The 20,853-nt window shown below is 41.8% G+C and overlaps 1 protein-coding gene across 3 annotated transcripts in view; it reads left to right on the forward strand.

Moving 5' to 3' along the window:
* The window catches only part of ACOXL (acyl-CoA oxidase like), a 539,860-nt gene that overhangs the window by 458,194 nt on the left and 60,813 nt on the right, over positions 1-20,853 (forward strand). For all 3 annotated transcript variants that reach the window (XM_078149677.1, XM_020987606.2, XM_020987628.2), the window contains one exon: positions 831-901. In XM_078149677.1, coding sequence (XP_078005803.1) covers positions 831-901 — 71 coding nt within the window. The remainder of the gene's footprint in view (positions 1-830; positions 902-20,853) is intronic.

Here is a 20,853-nt window from a genome sequence, read left to right on the forward strand (position 1 = left end):
TCATGGAGGATCAAATGAGATAATATAGATAAAAGCACTTTAGAAAACTTAAAGTACTTTATAAACATGAACTATCACAATCTTCATTGAAAAATCACATAGGAAAATGTTGCCATACTACCAGGAAAGGACCTAAAGCTGGACCTGTGCTCAGACATTTTAAATGGGTCCCCAGAAAATTCAGTGAACTTTGTGCTGGAAAACTGCTCAGTGCTAATAATGCTGGTGGGCCACGGACAAAGAATGGACTGGTTTTATAAACCTGTGTTAGTGCTAGGCTTCCTAACTCTATGTCCTCTATATAGGGGATATTCTCTATCCCTGTGTCCATGAGACACAAGATTTGACCCCAGGTAGTATTCTAATACATACCAAGTGCTTTACAAGGGGGATTTTATTCATTCCTTCACCACTATTCGACAAGTATTTATTAAATACCTACTATGTGTAAAACACCAGGGATTAAAAAAGAAGGGAAAAAGCGGACATCTTCCCTCAAGAAGTCACTGTGTTGGGGCAGCGAGGTTGGTGCAGTGGATAGAACCCTGGCCCTGGAGTCAGGAGGACCTGAATTCAAATCCAACCTCAGATACTTGACAACTAGCTGTGTGACCGTAGGCAAGTCACTTAACCCCAATTACCTCACAAAAAAAAATCACTGTGTTGTTATTGTTTCTACAGAAAAAAATGAAGAAGGACTGGCATAGTAGTCAGTGTATTTTAGATGGTGCTTGATGCATTTCACAACATAAATGCCCCACTGCCCACCACAATGAAAACTTTTTAAAAAAATATAAACCAGTTCACCATTTTAATTTCTTCTTTTTCAGTTACTTTAGAACAGTTCTCCTTAGCAGTGGGGAGCTGCCCTGTTCGGGAGGACCAGACTTTGTTAATGAAGGTAGGTTATCAGATGAAGTGCTTATTTTCTTAAAGCCTCCTAGCATTTTTATTGCTCTGAGGATAGTTTCATTTTACAAGAGGGAGTAAATTTATCATCTCTGAATTTTTACACTCTGTGGGGATAAACTTGTCATCGACGAGTAGGAGGGTTGCTGGTTAATGAGCTCTACTGCTGCCTGTGGAGTTCATGAGAGTGACAGGAAAGTGGTGGTCAGATACTACCAGGGAATTTGTTTAATTCTCCAGAGATCTCAGTTGGTTCTATTTAAACTAATCTGACAGAGTCTTGACTTTTTTTTTTAGCAGATTTATGAGAGCTGGCCATGTTTTATGTCTCCTACTATACTTTTTAATTAAGGCAAGGGTTTGAGTGTGTCCCTCATCCTCACTTTTGTGTCAGCAATGAATTGCTAATACAAATTAGGCTATACATATTACCAGTGGAATTGTCTCTGCTGAGGGAAAGCATGGCTTTATTCATCCTCAATCACAATTGTTGTTGTTGTTTTTAAAATTTTCTTCCAGATTAAAAAAAGAGCAAAGTTCTATTATCACCAACATTTAAGTTACATGTAAGGCTAAATGCAAAATATGGAAGTGTTTGTCCAACAACACACATGAGTTAATTAAAGCTATACCTTTGAATAGTTTGGTCAAGCACAGAGAACAAAGAGAAGCTTGCATAGGAATGCAGATGAAAGTATTAAATGGTTATAGATTGTAGCAGAATCACACACACGTCATAATATTCATTCTTTACTGCCAATGGCTGACACTTCCACTGTCCCCAAGATATTATATCTGCCCTTACTTGGGACATAAACATTTAACTGCTGACAGTTCTAACATTGTACTATTAGGAAAACACTGCCTCTGCCCATCAAACCAGGGGCTAAATCCTATAATCAAATACTAGTAACTGTGGGAAATAAAAAAAAAATTAATGAAAAACAAAGGAATATCTCTATAAGTGGGTTTTAAGTAATTTGCCTGAGATAAGGTATTAGGGGTCTGTCCATTTTAAACTTTTTAACTTTGAACACACCAGCAAATATTGGTAATACTAAACCTCTACATTTATGATGATATATTTTGAAGCAAAGATGTACAGGCCTTAAGTACAATGTTCATTTCTGAAAATTGGGCCTATTTAATAGAAGACTGGGTAGCTAGGTAGTGAAGTGGCTAGAGAACCAGGCCGGGAGTCAGGAAGACCTGAGTTCATATTTGGCCTCAGAGACTTACTAGCTGTGTGATCCTGGGCAAATCACTTAACTCAGCTTCCTCAACTATAAAATGAGCTGGAGAAGGAAGTGGCAGAACAGTATTTTTGCCAAGAAAACCCCAAATGGGGTCACAAAGAGTCAGATACAACTGAACAACCACAACAACAAAATGGAACACCATTCTGGGTTGGCCATACCTACATCAAGCAGGATCCACTTAGAATCCAAGAAGGTCCATTGGAAGCCAAGTCCCCTTTATCTGGCAAGGAAGTCGCCCAGCTTTACTCAAAGTTTAAAAGATTCCCTACACTCTTTGTCTGTGACCTTGGACAAATTACCTCACTTCTCAGGGCAATAGCTTTCTCATTTGTAAAGAATGAAGAGTCTGACAGGATCCCCCAAGATGCTTTTCAGCTCTAAGATCCTCTGACCTATCTCTCAGTTACTCTTTCAACACATGAGGCCAAAACTTTCCACTCTAGGTCAGGGATTCTTAACCTGAGTCCCTGAACTTTAAAAATAAGGGGTTTTTTTGATAACTTATTTCAACATAATTTGTTCCTTTGGCCATCCTGTTTATTTTATGCATTTTAAAACATTATTCTGAGAAGGGGAGGACAGGATTCACCAGCCTGCTAAAGAGGTCTATGGCACAAAACCAGTTCAGAACCTCTACTCTGCATAACTATTATCTTTCTGGGGCCTAGAATTTGCTGCTGGGGCATCTGGACAGCCTTGATTCAGATCTGCACACATTCTTCTAGGCAACCTGGGCCATGAGTGTCACTGACTGGCAGTTGTTAGTAACATCATGCCCCTCCTTACCATATGTGACCTCTTCTTTTCTCTTTCTTTCCCCTTTCTCTTTATTTCACTGGTTTTTTTTGGGGGGGGGTCATTCTCTCTTAGCTTCTTCATCTCCTACTGTCCCATTCCTCATCTTAAGCCAGCATGATGTAATGGATAGATCCTGAATCTGAAATGAGGAAGCTGAAATTCAAAATCCACCTCTGACATTTGCCAGTTGTATGACTGTGGGCAAGCCACAGAAGGACAAAATTTGAGAGGTGTAAAGTCCAGTCCAACCCATATCCAAAGGGAATCCCTAATGTAGCATACCTGATAGATAAGTGGTCATCTAGCCCCTGCTTGAAGATTTCTGTTGAGGGGGACTCACCACCAAGTCACAACCTCTCTGAGACTTTAGCTTCCTCATCTGTGAAATGGACTTAATAATACTTGTCATACACCTACAGCCTTGTTGTAAGGGTCAAATGAGATAACACATATGATGTGTTTAACAATAAAGAGCTATGGATATAACAGGTATCATTATTTCTCATTCTCTCTTAAAATTTTCTTCTTCTCTGCTTACTCATTAGGACTTTCAGGAGCACACATTCACGTTGCTTAATCCCAAAGGTGTTACCATTTAGGGGTAGAGGGTTTTCTGACCCCTGCTTTAAATTTATACATGGTCATGTAGAGGAGGCCACAGGTAGAATGTTGGAACTTGCAAGGCCAAGTCACTTAATTCCCCTTAGCTTCTGTTTTCTTATCTGTAAAATGGGGACAATAATGCTTTAATAGTTATTCTGTAGGATAATTGTGAAGCTCAAATTAGATAATGTGTGAAAAACAGTTTACAGACTTTAAAGTGCCACAGAACTGTCAAGCATCATGGTTGCATGACAGGCAGCATATTGGAAGAGAGCAGATCACTGTGCTGGAACATGGAAATGGGCTTCTAACCATCAGTTAATTTTATGGCATTGGACAAGTACCGTCACCTCCCTGGACCTTTGTTTTAGAATTTGTAGGAGGAGTACCTCAGACTAGGCAACCTGGCCCATGAGTGTCACTGACCGGCAGTTGTTAGTAACATCATGCCCCTCCTTACCATATATGACCTTTTCTTTTCTCTTTCTTTCCCCTTTCTCTTTATTTCACTGCTAGTTGGTCTCCTTGTCTCAATTTCTCCACTCAGCTGTCAAAGTAAACTTTTTAAACCTCAGGTCTGACCATATCTCTCTTCCTTTCTCCTCTCTCTCTCTCTCTCTCTCTCTCTCTCTCTCTCTCTCTCTCTCTCTCTCACACACACACACACACACACACACACACACACACACACACACACACACACACACACACACACATATTATTCAATAAACTCCAGGGGCTCCTTATCACCTCTAGAATCAATAGGGTCATGAAGAGTCAGATACGACTGAACAACAACAGAATGGAAGACCATTCTGGGTTGGCCATACCTACATCAAACAGGATCCACTTAGAATCCAAGAAGGTCCTCTCCAGCTCTAGATTTTGATCCTAAATGATTCTCTGCTTGTTGATTCTTAGACTGTTCCAAACTGACTCCATGCTGACAACTTGGTTAGCTGAGAAGAGCTAACATTCACGTAGCATTTTAAGGTTCTCAAAGCACTTTACAAATATCAGTAAGTCAATAAACATTTATTAGGCACCTACTACATGCTGGGCACTATACTAAGTACTAGGGGTACAAAGAAAGACAAAAATAAATAAGAGAATGAAAGAAAGAAAAAAAAGGCCAAAAAGCTCCTAAGGAGCTCATAGTCTGACAGGGGAGACACTATGCAAAGAACTATGTATGAAGAAGATATATTCTGGATAAATTGGAGATCATCAACAGCAAAGGCATTAACATAAAGGGGAATTGGGAAAGGCTGCCTTTAGAAGGTGAGATTTTAGCTGGGACTTAAAGGAAGCCATGGGAGCTAGAAGATAGAAATAAGGAGGGAGAGAAAATGGCTGAAGTCAAGAGATAGAGTATCTCATGGGAGGAGAACAAGGAGGCCAATGTTACTGCATCAAAGAATACTTGGTGGAGATGGGTGGGTTATGAGAGTCTTTGAATGCCAAATAGAGGACCTTGTATTGATTCTAGAGGTGCTAAGGAGCCCCTGGAGTTTACTGACTATTGTGTGTGTGTGTGTGTGTGTGTGTGTGTGAGAGAGAGAGAGAGAGAGAGAGAGAAGAGAGAGAGAGAGAGAGAGAGAGAGAGAGAGAGAGAGAGAGAAAGGAAGAGACACATGGTCAGACCTGAGGTTTAAGAAGTTTACTTTGACAGCTGGGTGGAGAAATTGAATGAGTCTTTTGAGACAAGGAGACCAACTAGCAGGTTATTTCGATAATCTAGGCATGAGGTGATGAGGATCAGCACCAGGTGGTGGCAGTGTCAGAGGAAAGAATGGAGTGTAGTCAACAGGCCTTAGCAACAGATTGGATATGGGGTGTTAGAGAGAGTGAAAAGTAAAGGATGACACCTGGGTTGTAAGCCTGGGTGTATGGGGTACTCAGGGAGGACTAGCCCTTCTCAGGGCTGTTCATCCATCTTTGGTGTTCATTTGTCACCCAGCTGTCACCTGTGGCTCCAAGAAGCTGCAGCATGCACAGAAGCCATACTCCGGTATAACTGTCTCAGCAGATGGGCTACCCCAGGTAGAGGATAACTAACAGATATCAAACTTGTCAGTGAATTAGGGGGATATCTACCCCCAAGCACATGAAGACCTCCCCGCAAAAGAATGGGCAAATGAGAACAACTTGTTCCAACAGTCACATAGGAGGCTGAACCAGGCATTGCGGAGGGCTTAGAACTTAGCAAAACATGGGAGACTCCAAGGCCTTCCACTGCATCCCAGGTCATTGCTAGTTGTTTTGACTTTTATCTTTCCACTGGTCTTCTATGAATCTGGACTAGATAGAGGCAATTTGGGCAATTCTACCTCACTTAAATCCAATTCACATGCAAGTCAAGACATCACCCATCATCTACTATTTTATTATTTTGCTGTTTAACTGTTTTCTCACTTTACTATCTTACTATTTTTATGGATGAGGAAGCAGCAAGTGAGGATACAATGGGAGCTGTAACCACAGCCCTGCACACAGGTGGCCTGGGGCATGGTCATCTTCTCACTAGACTGAAGCAGCAGTGGAATTTGGCAGCCCCTGAGTGTCTGAGCAGCTTTTTTTGAAGGACCTCATTGCTCACCTCTTGGCATGAGGAAGGAGCTAGAAAAGGTACTCTAAAAATTGTATAAAAGTTGCCTGCTTATTGGGATAGGTGAGGATCCCACCCTGCAGTTGAAATGCAAAAAAAAAAAATGTAAAAAACCCTTTTGCAAACATGATTCCACTCCCTAGCAGTACATGGAATATGCACACACTCATGGACAACATGAAATACAGTAGACTTGAGAGATGAATAGCTCTTGTTGCTAGAGAAATCAGCAGATACTCCATCCAAATAGTGGCCCTGAGTGAAACAAGGGTGGCAAATGAAGGCCAGCTTACTGAAGCCAGAGCCAGATCATTTTTCTGGAGTGGCCTCTGTGATGAAGCAACGTGAAGAAGGTGTAGGTTTCACAATCAGATCTAATCTATTCAGCAAGCTGGTATGCCTCCCAAAAGGAGTGAATGACAGGCTCATAACAATGCAGTAGCCACTTGCAGGAAAGCACCATGCTACCATCAACAGTGTGTATGGTCCCACCATAACAAACCTTGATGAGGTAAAAGAAAAATTCTATGAAGACCTAGAGACCTTCATTATCAATGTGCCAAAAGAAGACAAGCTTGTAACTCTGGGTCACTTTAACACTAGAGTAGGCACAGACATACCAGATATGGCCAGGAGTCCTTGGAAGGAATGGAGTCAGAAACATCAACAGCAGTGGTCACTTAGTATTCAAGACTTGTGTTTCTCATCACCAACACTGTCTTCTGCTTACCTAACTGCAACAAAACATCATGAATTCACCCTTGTGGCTAGCACTAGCATTTACTAGACTATGTCATTGTAAGGAGAATAGACAGGCAAGATGTAAGAGTGATGAAGGCAATGTGTGGCACAGAGTGCTGGACTGATCATAGATTCATCCTTTCTAAGCTGAGCATTGCATTCCACAAAAGCAGCAGCCCTAAGGCTAGACAACAGTCAGGCGACTCAGCATCAATAGATTAGAGCACTTCTCCATGCATGGACAGTTTATTGCTGACCTAAAGGGAAAGCTGAATCAGCTTAGCAACAGTTAGCAACAGTAGAGCAGAAAAGGAGCGGGCAGCTTTCAGAGACTTGGTATACTAGCACCACATTTGCTTATCTGGACCAGAGCACTCGCAAACATCAGGACTGATTTGATGAAAACGATGGGGGAATTCAGAAGCTACTAAATGAGAAACAAGAACTCCACAGAGTTTAGTGGCAAGACAACTAATCTATCTCCAAGAAGGCAACATTTAATTCCATCAAAAGTAAAGTGTGAGTGAATGTTAGAGATATGAAGGATTCTGGGCTCAGTAGGAAGGCTAATAGATTAGACTCAATTTTACACTGACAGCAACAATCTAAACCACTTCTACAATGCTATGAAGACAATTTATAGGTTCAAGATCTCTAGTGCACCTCAACTACTCAGCACTGATGGAGCCACAGTGATCAGTGATATGGACATGTTCCTGGGGAGATGGGCTGAACACTTCCACAGTGTTCTCAACAGACCACCATCAACCAATGATAAAGCCATTGTCCGTATACCTCAGGTTGAAGTCAATCCCTCTCTAGGCCAAACTTCCAACTGAAGAAGAGGTATTGAATGCCATCAGGCTCCTCTCAAGTGACAAAGCACCTGGCACTGATTCCATCCCAGCAAAGGTGGACAAGGTAAGGGGTCAACTGCTTATATAAAAGCTGACTAATATCTTCCAGATCATATGGCAAAGGAAAGTTATCCTCCAGGAGATCAAGTATGTCTCCAAGAGGCAGTCTTGTGACAATCACAGGGGGAGAAATCTCTTTCTTAGTCATTGCTGGCAAGATTCTTGCCAGAGTCCTCCTTAACTGGCTGATCTTTAATCTGGAAGATGGTCATCTTCCTGAGAGCCAGTGTGGCTTCAGAAAGGGCTGAGGAATGGTTGGCCTGGTATTTGCTGCCTGACAACTCTAAGAAAAATGCCAGGAGCAGAACATAGGTCTGTACACAACATTCATGGATCTAACCAAGGCTTTTGATACCATCAGTCATGAGGGCTTGTGAAAGATCATAACAAAATTTGGTAACCTAGAGAATTTCATCAGTATCGTACACTAGTTTCATGATGGCATGCTCACACAGGCTGTGGATGAAGGATGATACTCTCATGCTTTCCCAGTCACCAATGGAGTAAAGCAGGGCTGTGTACTTACTTCCATGCTTTTTAGCACAATGTTTTGTCATACACCTTCAACAAGGTCGAAAACAGCATCAAGGTCAGCTACCATACTGATGGTAAACTAACTTGAAAAGGCTACAAGCCAAGACCAAAGTGGAGGGAGAGTTGGTGCTTGAATTTTTGTTTGCAGATGATTATGCACTCAATGCCTCTGAGGCTGAGATACAAGAGAGTATGGATTGGTTCTCTGCCAATAATTTTGGCCTGAGAATCAACACCAAGGAAACAGGTCTTTCACCAGCCAGCACTACACCATCTATACTTGGAACCGTTGGTCATAGTAAAAGGAGAAATTTTGAATGCTGTGGATAAGTTCACTCACTGTGTACTTTGCAGGCATGTCTGCATATATGATGAGGTTGATGTATGTATTCAGCATTTGGGAGGCTCTGAAAGAAAGTGTGAGAGAGAAGAGGTATCAGGCTGCATACCAAATTGAAGGTCTACAGAGCTGTTGTGCTGACTTCACTGTTGTGTGCCTGTGGAACCTGGACAGTCTATCATTGCCATGCTAGAAAACCGAATGGCTTCCATTTGAATTGTCTTAGATTCCGAAGATTTCTTGGCAAGATACGATATGGACACTGAGGTCCTGCCTTGAGCTAAACTGCTAAGCATTCAAATTCTACCAAAGGGAGTGCAACTCCAATGGGCTGGTCACATGGCCCAAATGCCAAACACATGTTTACCTAAAAGACTATTTTACAGAGAACTCACACAAGGAGGGCAGAAGAAACAGTACAAGGACATCCTCAAGGTCTCTGTAAAGAACTTCAGTATCAATTGTGAGACCTGAGAGACATTGGCACAAGACTGCCCAGCATGGAATCCCCGTATCAAAGAAGGCACTGTACTCCATGAGAATCACACAAAGGAAACATGAGCTGCACAAATCCAGAGACGTTTCCATCCCAAATGTTCTAACAGACTACTGACTGATCAGCCATAGCCAAATACACAACATCATGATGTCATTGGTCCTCTTCAAAAACGAAGAACAAATGGAGCAGCTAGGTGGCGCAGTGGACAGAGCACCGGCCCTGGATCCAGGAAGACCTGAGTTCAAATTTGGCCTCAGACACATAACACTTACAAATGTGTGACCCTGGGCAAGTCACTTAACCCCATTAAAAAGAATATCTTTTTAAAAAATTGAAGAACAAACAACAACAAGCCTAAGAACTGGGAAATAGGATTGTTTAGAAGGGAAAGATAGTCAGTTCTGTTTTGGACATATTGAGTTTTAGATGCCTATGGGATATCCAGTTCAAGATGTTTAATAGGCAGTTGGAGATGTGAGACTGAAGACCAGCATTTCTGTTGGTCAGGGCTGGATAAACAGATTTAAGAATCATCAACACACAGAGGATAACTGAATCCATGGGAGCTGATAAGATCACCAAGTGAAATAGTATAGGAGAAAAAGAGAAGAGCCTTAATGAGGTAGATGCTATTGTTATCCCCATTTCCACAGATGAGAAAACTGAAGCAAACAAGTTAAGCAACTTGCCCAGGGTCACACACTGAGTGTCCAAGACAGGATTTGAACTCAGAATTTTCTCAGCACTCTATTCTTTGTGTTGTCTAGCTGCCAATTAGTTAGGAACCAATTACTTAATATTGGAAAATATTGAAAAAAATGAATTTCCTTTCACATTTATGTTATCCTTCAATAGAGTTTTAAAGTTCTCTAAGTCATCTATATATGATATGTGTAACTGTATGATCACTTAAGGTATTATATTCATATAAATTAGATTTTTGTTGTTGAGTTATTTCAGTTGTGTCTGACTCTTCATGACCTCATTTGGAGTTTTCTTGGCAAAGATGCTGGAGGGGTTTGCCATTTCCTTCTCCAGCTCATTTTACAGATGAGGGAATGGAGGCAAACAGGGTTAAATGACTTGCCCAGGGTCACACAGCTAATAAGTGTCTGAGGACGCACTTGGACTCATAAGTATGAGCCTTCCCAACTCCAAGGCTGGTACTGTATCCACTGCGCCACCTTGCTGCATATTTGTAGATACCTGAACATAAATAATAGTGAAGGATGATATGTACATAAGGTTTTCAAAGTTCTATGGATACATTATCTCATTTGAAACTCAGGATAACCTTGTGTGTTAGGAAACAAAGGTCATGTTATTCCCATCTGGGGGATGAGGCACCTGAATTTCATCTCTGTGCACTCATAGAGGTGGTTGAATAACTTGTTCCAAAGTCCCACAGTTAGATGACAAAGCCAGCCTGGTCTTTTCTGGCTCCAAGTCCAGAACTCTTTCGATGATACTTTTTGGCATGTGATGATATAGTAATGCTGCAGATCTGCTGCCATGCCTAGCCTGTGACAGTGACTCCATTAACATTGATTCCAACTCCAGTGGCTGCCTAGAGAGAAGCCGTGTCATCCTCATATGTTTGTGGCTTCAACAAAAAAACCCAGCAAGGCTAACAACCAAGAGAAATACTGTTCAGGTTATGAAAATTTTCTATTGGTTTTCTCTACTGACATTTTTTAAAGCATGTACTCTAGAAAAAGCAAAACTTTTTGAGGCTTTTTTTTTTTAAACTGTGATATATGGCAAAAGAATATGTCGGTTTATCAGAATCATAGAATCTCAGAGCTGGAAGGATCTCAGAGGCCATCTTATGAAACCCAAGAAGCCTTTCTGCAGCAGATCTGACAAGTGGTCATCCGGCTATTCCTTAAGGACCTCCAAAGCAGGGGTTCTTGACCTTTTTCTGGCATCATAGTCCCTTTGGCAGTCTGGTGAATCTCATAGGCCTTTCTCTAAAGAAAGAAACATTCTAAAATGTTTTTAAATGCATGAAATAAAATGCATAAGATGACAAAGGAAATCAATTATATTAAAATATATTTAGCAAAATGTTTTTAAAAACAAGCTCACAGAGGCAGAGCCAAGATGGCAAAGTGAAAGCAGTGACTTGCTTGAGCTCTCCCCCAAACTCCTCCAAATACCTATAAAAAATGACTCTAAACAAATTCTAAAGCAGCAGTACCCACAAAAAGACAGAGTGAAACAAATTTCCAGCCAAAGACAACCTGGATGGTTGATCAGAAAGGTACATTACACAGGGCTGGGAGAAGAGCACAGTGTGGCATAGGAGCACAGTGTGGCATGGGCGCGCAGACTGCCGTGAACCTAAAGCAGGCCTCAGAGGACTGAATCTGGGGCAGCTGTGGTGGTTTCCAGACCTCTCAACCCAGGAAAGCCAAAGACAACTTAGAAGGTCAGTGGGAAAAGTCTGTTTCTGCAGTGAGAGAGGAGCTAGTTGTCACAGCCAGTTCCAGAGTACAGAGCGCTGTGCGTGGGCCCCTGGGCAGTGGCTGTGTCCTGAGCTTCCGGCCCACAGACTGAGGGGGAATTGAGTGGCTGATCAGAAGGGGACTGCAGGGACAGCACTCTTTGCCAGTGCTAAGGCGGGAATCTCTTGCTTTGCCTATTCTTGGATCTGGGTCACAGTTCTGGGCAGCGGTCCTGGGTGAAGAGGAGCGCTGGCATGGTGGAGCTTTTAGTGGCTGTGAAGATAAAACCCTCCTCACAGTTTCAGGACAGAAAGGAGTGCTTGTGGTCATTAATAGACTAGAGCACAGGCCAGGAAAAGAGTAAACACCTTGTCCCTTATCATACCACCTTGCAAGAACTGAAAATTTACAGGTCCCTACAAGTATCTCTGAAAACAGCTATACAAACCCCTGAAGCTTGGGACAGTACATTCTCCACATTGGAAGCAGACTCTTACCTTAAGAGTTTAAAGCTCAAGTAATTGGCCGGGATCGTGAGCAAGCAGCGCAAAAAGAGTCAAACTATATTATCTTACTTTGGTGACAAAGGAGATCAAAACATACAACCAGAAGAAGACAACAAAGCCAAAGCTCCTACATCCAAAGCCTCCAAGAAAAATTTGAATCAGGCCCAGGCCTTGGAAGAGCTCAAAAGGGATTTTGAGAAGCAAGTAAGAGAAGTAGAGGAAAAGCTGGGAAGAGAAATGAGAGTGATGCAAGAAAATCATGAAAAACAAGTCAACAGCTTGCTAAAGGAGACCCAAAAAAATACTGAAGAAAATAACACCTTAAAAAATAGCCTAACCCAAATGGCAAAAGAGGTCCAAAAAGCCAATGAGGAGAAGAATGCCCTAAAAAGAAAAATTGGCCAAATGGAAAAGGAAGTCCAAAAGATTACTGAAGAAAATACTTCCTTAAAAATTAGAATAGAGCAATTGGAAGCTAGTGACTTTATGAGAAATCAAGACACTGTAAAACAAATCCAAAAGAATGAAAAATTAGAAAACAATGTGAAATATCTCATTGGAAAAACAACTGACCTGGAAAATAGATCCAGGAGAGAGAATTTAAAATTATTGGACTATCTGAAAGCCATGATCAAAAAAAGAGCCTAGACATCATCTTTCAAGAAATTATCAAGGAAAACTGCCCTGATATAGTAGAACCAGAGGGCAAAATAGAAATTGAAAGAATCCAGATCTCCTCCTGAAAGAGATCCCAAAGGAAAACTCCTAGGAATATTGTAGCCAAATTCCAGAGTTCCCAGGTCAAGGAGAAAATATTACAAGCTGCCAGAAAGAAACAATTCAAGTATTGTGGAAACACAATCAGGATAACACAAGATTTAGCAGCTTCTACATTAAAGGACCGCAGGGCATGGAATATAATATTCCGGAGGGCAAAGGAGATAGGATTACAACCAAGAATCACCTACCCAGCAAAACTGAGTATAATCCTTCAGGAAAAAATGGTCCTTTAGTGAAATAGAGGACTTTCAAGCATTCCTGATGACAAGACCAGAGCTGAATAGAAAATTTGACTTTCAAAAACAAGACTCAAGTGGAACATGAAGAGGTAAACAGGAAAGAGAAATCATAAGAGACTTATTAAGGTTGAACTGTTTACATTCCTGCATGGAAAGATGATATTTATAACTCATGAGACCTTTGTCAGTATTAGGGTAGTTGGAGGGGGGAAAATTATATGTATGTATGTAGATAGATAGATAGATAGATAGATAGATAGATAGATAGATAGATAGATAGATAGAGGGCACAGGGTGAGTTGAAGATTAAGGGGTCATATCTGGAGAATAAAATTAAGGGATGAGAGAGGATTATACTAGGAGAAGAAGAAAGGGAGAGGTAGAATGGATTAAATTATCTCACAAAAAAAAACAGAAAAGAAAAGGCTTGTACAGTGGAGGGGAAACGGAGGAAGGTGAGAAGGAATGAGTGAATCTTATTCTCATAGGATTTGGCTTAAGGAGGGAATAACATACACATTCAATTGGGTATGGAAATCTGTCTCACCCTACAGGAAAATAGGGGGAAAGGGGACAAGAGAGCAGGGGATGATAGAGAGAGGCAGATTGGGAAAGGGGGTAATCAGAAGCAAATACTTCTGAGGAGGACAGGGTCAAAAGAAAGAATAGAATAAATGGGGGGCAGGATAGGATTAAGGGAAATAGAGTTAGTTTTTCACAACATGTCTACTAAGGAAGTGTTTTGCATAACTGCACATGTATAACCTATGTTAAGTTGCTTGCTTTTTCAATGAGGGTGGGTGAGGAGGGAGGAAGGGAGAAAATTTGGGACCCAAAGTTTTAAAAACATGTGTTAAAAATTTTCACATGCAACTGGAAAATAAGAAATACAGGAAATGAGGTAAAGAAATCAATCCTGCCCCACAGGAAAATAGAAGGGGAAGGGATAAGAGAAGAGGGGAGAGATAGAAGACAGGGCAGACTAGGGGAAGGGGTATTCAGAATGCATGCCATCTTGGGGTGGGGGGAGGGGTGAGATGGGGTGAAAATTTGGAACTCAATCTTGTGGAAGTAAATGTTGAAAACTAAAAATAAATTTATATATATATATATATATATATAAATAAAGAAAAACAAGCTCACAGACCCCAGGTCATGAACCCCTATTTTAAGATATGGAGATCTAAGTATCGAGATGAAAAGGAGAGTCTAGTGAGAGAGAGCCTACTCCTTCCTGCAATAGCCCATTCCACTTTGGGATAGCTCTGATTTTTAGGTGGTGTTGAGAGAGAAAATGTAAACAGAGTGTCAATAGGGTCTGTATTTACTCTCATCTCTATGCACTCAACACTTTTGGGCTCTGTAAGCATGAGGTTCACCTTGTGGGTCACCCACAGAAAATCTTTTAATCCCAGGATGGCTGCCTCCTGTTAACTTAGTCCACATCCACACTGTTTCATCCAGACATCAGTTGGTGTATGCCCAAGGAATAAAAAAACTCATTTTAATACAGAACAAAATATGTTAGGAAAGAAAAAACTCCTGCAATAGACTTTGAGGCAAAATGTGGCATTTTAAAATTTATCCCTTGTTTTGGATTATGCATATTACTGTTAATTCTCCCCCTTCTTTTCCCCTCCCACTCCCTGTCATGATAAACGAGTAACATAAAACTGGTAGACTATAGAATCAAGGATACATTTAGTGCTGGAAGGGCCCTTAAAGGCCATCTCGTCCAAACCCCTCATTCCGCAGAGAAGCAAACTGAGGCTGATGGGAGTTAAATGATTTTTCTCAAGGTCACACAGGTACCAAGCATCAATGTCGGGATCTGAGCTCACATCCTCTACTTCCAGAGCCAACCTCTCCACTGTACCAGATAGCTTCCCTTAATTCTCTAAGACAGAATCTTAAATCCAGACCTGGAAGGGATCTTAGACATAAATCCAGTCCAAGCCCTTCACTTTACCAATGAAAGCACTGAGGACAAGGGAGGTTAAGTTACTTGCCCAAGGTCACGCAGGTAGCAAGCATGAAAGGCAAGATTTGAACGTAGATCCTCCAGCTCCACAGAGTCAGGCCCTCTGCTGCCTTCTGTGACACAGCAGAACCTGGAGACCCCTGGAACTGAAGCTTTGGTCCCTGTTGCTTACCCCAACCCAGCAATGGCCAGTTGTGCTGCCATGTAGGGTAATAGGCAGACCTTGCTGCATGGGGGACTGTATAACTTGCTTCAGTTTATTATAGAAAAATAGTTATGTTGCCATAAGCCATGCTGCATGTATGAAAATCCTTTGGGTGTTTTTTTGGTTTTTTGTTGGTGGTGGTGGTGGTGGTGGTGTTTGGGGGTTTTTTGTTGTTGTTGGTATTGTTTGGGGTTTTTTTTCCTAAGCAGAATAGTTTCTGATGGTCTGGTATGTTTACTTTCCCAATGATAAACACTTTGGCACGAGGTTCACACTAGTGTACCTCACTCCAGAAAGAAATCTTCAGATTGTTTGCTTGGGGAAGCACCGGAGGAGGTGGGCGGCAAGATATGTAGATGATAATTTGGTCTGAGGAAATAAGTAGAAAAGTTTCAATACCTACTGTCTAAGCAGCTGACACAAGCAGGGGGCCTGTAGGGCTGAATGGGGTACAGTTTGCCAGCTGTGTAGGGAGGTCCACACTGTGGGAACTATTTCCCATTTAGGCTATCCTAACATGGACATGGCCCAGCTATCTAATGTGCCTGAAACATTTCAGTGGTGATGCTTTAATATCTGATAAGGTGTCCCAGTTTTCACTCGGATTTTGACCTCCTTCCCTGTTTTTACCAGAAGAAATGGACGTAAATTTTGTTGGAGGGGGCCTTTCTTTATCCTCTATCCCTCTTCCCTGATGGTGGCAGCCTCTCCCATTAGAATTCTTTCTTTGCATTTCATAGTTACTAGAGAAGAATCCTTATCAAATACTGTACTGTCCTGGGAGTTGAATGTTGTCCTCCCAACTCCCAAAGACCATTCTCCTTCTAGAAACATATGCTTCCGCTACCTTGGTGTGAACATAACTTGCAAAGAATGCTGGGCTTTCGCTGCAAGATGACTTCACCCTAGCATGGGAATGGATGGCCATTGAAGAGAGGAGAGGGAATTTTCCGCATGACCGCTCCATTGATTTTCCTCCCCCGCACAGGAGGCTTAAAAACACCCCAGCAAGCTGGTTATCTAGTGTTCTTTAAATTGTCATTGTCATAAAGATTATTTCTGCTTGACTTCTCCCACAGTTCTCCTCTTCCCCACACTTGCTTCAGGAATATCACCCTGCTCTAGGGACGAGTAATTGAGCCATTTTGTGAGGTACTACTGGTCCCCAAAGCGAACTGTCTCCGATTCTCTCACAGTCCCTTTTGTTGGGTTTTGTGTTTTGGAGAAGGTGGAGCACACAAGTACTGGGGGCCTCTGCTCTCCTGGTTTCAATGGACAGTTGCCATGGTAACCAACCCATCCAAACAGGCTGTTTGTTGAAGGGACTCTCCAGTCTTCGAAGGCAGCAGGGAGCTATAGCCTGTATAGGTCAGGTGGGAGCTTAGGGTTTTCCCCCACTCCTCCATTCTAACTGCTCTTTCTTTTTTCTCCTCCTGTGTAGGTGGCAGGTCCTTTAGAACACTAAACTGCTCCCAAACAGTTAATTACACAGGCCTTTCTTGCCCCACCCCAGCATGCTTACTAGACCATGGTAAAGAACTTTCTGGTTCTGTTTTCCCTTACCACTGAAATACTAGCTCTAGCTTCAGGCTTCAACCCTAAGGCAGTCAAATGATGGTTTTCAGCAGATCTGTCTTTTGGTCCAAATGATCAAGGAGGCAAAATTTGTGTCCAGAGCTAGTTCTCTCTGTGCCAGCTGCCCACTTCCTTCATAGTGTCCTCATCTGCAGCTTTCAAAACCAACGACTTTGACACTTCATACCTATGTAACCTTAACAAGTCATTTAAATTCCCTGGGCCTCAGTTTCTTCATCTGTAAAAGGACTAAAGGGCCTCTGACACTTACTATCTGTGTCACCCTGGGCAAGTCATTTAATTTCTATTCTCCTCACTTTCCTCTTTTGTAAAATGAGGATAATAATAGCACCTACTTCTCAGGGTTGTTGTGAAGATCCATGAGATAGTTTTAGTAAAATGCTCAGGTTAGAACCTGGCACATAGTATTACATAAATGCTAGTAGTGGTTATTATTATTATTATTGGGGTACATGGGGTGTTCGGGGAGAGCTAGCACCTCTGGTGGGCTTACTGAATCCTTTTCAGGGCTGCTCATCCACCTTTGGTAACCACATCCTGGTCAACCATCTTGGCAGATGGGCTAAACCAGGTTGAGGGTAACCAATCTGTTGGATGTCTACCCTAAGCTTGTGAAGACTAAGCCCCCCCCCCATCAGAATGGGCCATTGAGAACAATTTGTTCCAATGGTCATGAAGGTGGCTGAAGCAGGTGTTGTGGAGCACCTGTTAGAGCTTGGGCAGACATTAAAAACAGCAAGGTCATCTACTTCATCCTGGACCATCACCAGTCATCTTGCCACTGGCCTTTGATGGAAGAGAGATTGAGGCTGATGACTTTATGCAATTCTGTGTCACTTAAATCCAATGCATGAGTGAGTCAAGACATTGTTCCATGATATCATTGGTCCTTTTTGAAATAAAGGACAAACAACAATTATTATTACCGTTAGAGGGTACCCGGTAGAAAAAAGCATTGGACCCAGATATGAGCCTGTACCACATTGAAACCAACTCATTATGTGACTGAGGCTAAGCTCTTCACTTTTCTGGGTTTCAGATGGGGGATGGTATGTCAGAAAAATAGAAAGGGGCCCCCAGAAGAAATGGTGGTGAGAAGGCCAAAGACAAACTTAACCTGCTTTACAACTTTACTTTTACAACTTTTACTTTACAACCTGCTTGCCTTGTCCTTGCCTTGCTGGGTGGTCTTCATGTGGGCCTGAGAATGTGGATCTAACTATAGGAACAATCCACATTTATATCGCATATCGAAGTGTACTAAGCACTTTATAATCATTATCTCGTTGACTTCCCACAGCATTCTGAGGTAGGTTATAGAATCATAGTATTGCCAGCTAGAAGGGGCCTCTGAGATGAGTTTTATGAATGTAGAAACTGAGTCCCAGAGAGGGGAGTGATTTGCCCAAAGTCACTTGGGAGCTGTGCTGCGATTTGAACCCAGATCATCTGATTCAGAATACAGTACTTTTTCCTTGATACCCATTTATGGCAGTCTTGAAACTGAGATGCTTCTCAGTGACTGTAAGTTATCTAATAGTGCTGCAGGGCACTGGGCTAAATGTCTGAAGCATATCCAAGTTACCTATGTCTGGCATGTGGTGTTATAAGAATGACCACACTTTAAGGATCAAGAGTGCCCAAATAAGAAAATTTTTGTTCCCTATCATTCTCTCCTCTCAAGTCCTCTTGACAGTCCAAAATCAAACATCTCAGGGAATGAAAAATGCAGTTTCCAGTTATAAAAGCAGAAGTACAGGTTTTCAATAAAGTCAGCTGACTGTGCAGGGTATAGGTAGCTCAGTTCTGTGGGAATCTTTGCCTGGGGGTGTTTGATGCAGGATTAATTTAGAAGCACTTCTATTAATGTTGGGTCTTTGATTTCCTATCAGCCCACCACTAAAGGATGTATCTGATTGCAGCCTCTTCTAGAAAATAGGATGGGGAACAGAAGAGGAAATGACTTGACAGAAACAAGAAAATCAGAAATATTCAGTGGAAATGATATGGAGGAAACTGAGAACAAAATTTGGTCCTTGGAGAATAAATCAGGGAGACAGAGAGAGAAAGAAAGCCAAAGCTTGTCATTTCACCATTTAAATAAAAAGGTCAGGCTTCTTATATATTCCCAGGAGAATTTCCCAAGTGACTTAGCTAGAGAAATGTACAAATTCTGTCAGAAGATTTCAGTGATGTGGATCAAGAGGGCCAAACATTAACCTGGTGAAGGAGGGATCTTGATCGGGGTGATAACCTTTCTCTAAGTGCAGATTTAAGTAGATATTAACACTCTTGTTATGCAGGGAGTTATTGAGGCTGATCTAGGCAGCACCACAGAGTATGGGACAAAGATTCTTTGCTTTGCTCTCAAGTAAACACATTTGCTCTTTGCTTAATAACTAGAAATGTCATGAGACTTAGGGATAAGCTTTCTGCTAAATTTGCACTTGCCCACCTTTTCCTATTTCCCTTCCTGCATTTGATTTGCTATATTCTTTGTTTTGCTTGTAAATGATCAGAAGTCTACTGACTAAAAATGCAGTAAAAGTTTGGAAATCCAGTCCAATCTAATCCAGTGAGAATTTACTAAGCATCTTCAATGTCTGACTACACAGAGTTCAAAAACAAAATTGGCAAATAGCTCCTGCTTTCAAGGAACCTAAATTCTTCTGAGGCTGGGGAGGAGAAGAGGAGAGGAGAGACAGAACATACAAAAATAACTGTATATGTAGGCTTATAGGTGGCATGGTGCAGAGAGGGCTGAATTGATAATCAAAAAAGACCTGAGTTCCAATCCTCCCTGCCACACATCCAAGTTTTGTGACCCTGGGCAAGTCACTTAACCTCTTAGCTTAGGTTATCTCATCTGTAAAGTGGGGATGATACAGCCCACTGCCTTGTTGTTGGTATTAAATGAGATAAAAAATAATAGTGATAGTTTTACATGGTGCATAACAATAATAGCTTTACATGGTGCTTCAAGGCTTTGCAAAGATCTCATTTGATCCTTATAACAACCATGGGATATAGATGCTATTATTATCCCCATTTTACAGATAAGGAAACTGAGGTAAAGAGATGTTACATGACTTGCCCAGGATCACACAGTTAATAAGTATTTGAGGCCAGATTTGAACTGGGTCTCCTTGACTCCAAGTCTCACATTTTGTTTGTTGCACCACTTGGCTGCCTCATATCTGTAAAGCACTTTGCAAACCTTAATGCACTTGCTCTCTCTCCCTCCCCCTCCCCCTCTCTCTCCCCTTCCTCCTCCCCCTCCTTTCCTTCTCCTTCTCCCTCTCCCTCCCTCCCCTACTCTCTCCTAGAGACCCATTTCTACCTACCTCTCTCCCTCTTTCTTCTCTTCTCTTCTTCCTTTGGGACTCTGGGCAAAGTATGAAGCAGTGAATTCTCTTGCCAGGAGAAACACTTGGAGATATAGCAAGAGTTGTCTTAAGCTGGAGGTGTGCTCATGTTTTTAAGCTGATTGAAGAGATAGAAATTAGAGGTGAACCCCTTTTGGCTAAAAGCCTGGGGAAAATTGGTCTGGGAGAATGTTTATAACTAACTCCTTAGGAGGATGTGCTAGGCCAATATTGAAAAGCTGTTTTCAAGAAGGTGTTACCTCCTCATTCATTTATTCAGGGTATTGACTTTCATCCATCCATTTCCTCAGCAACCATTTATTAAGCTCCTACTGCTTAAAGAACACCATGTTAGGAAACACAGTTCCTACAAGTGTGGGATGACTGCTATATCTTGCCCAAATACTTTTACTCTGGTGTAATTATGTCCTTGCCTCTAAAATCTCCTCAACAAGTGGTGATCCTGCCTTTGCTCAAGGACCATTAACCAAGGGAGAACCTACCATTCCCTGGAGTGGCCCAATTT

This window comes from Phascolarctos cinereus, unplaced genomic scaffold, assembly GCF_003287225.1.
Source record: "Phascolarctos cinereus isolate Bilbo 61053 unplaced genomic scaffold, phaCin_HiC Scaffold_2;HRSCAF=192, whole genome shotgun sequence".
Classification (NCBI taxonomy): Eukaryota; Metazoa; Chordata; class Mammalia; order Diprotodontia; family Phascolarctidae; genus Phascolarctos; species Phascolarctos cinereus.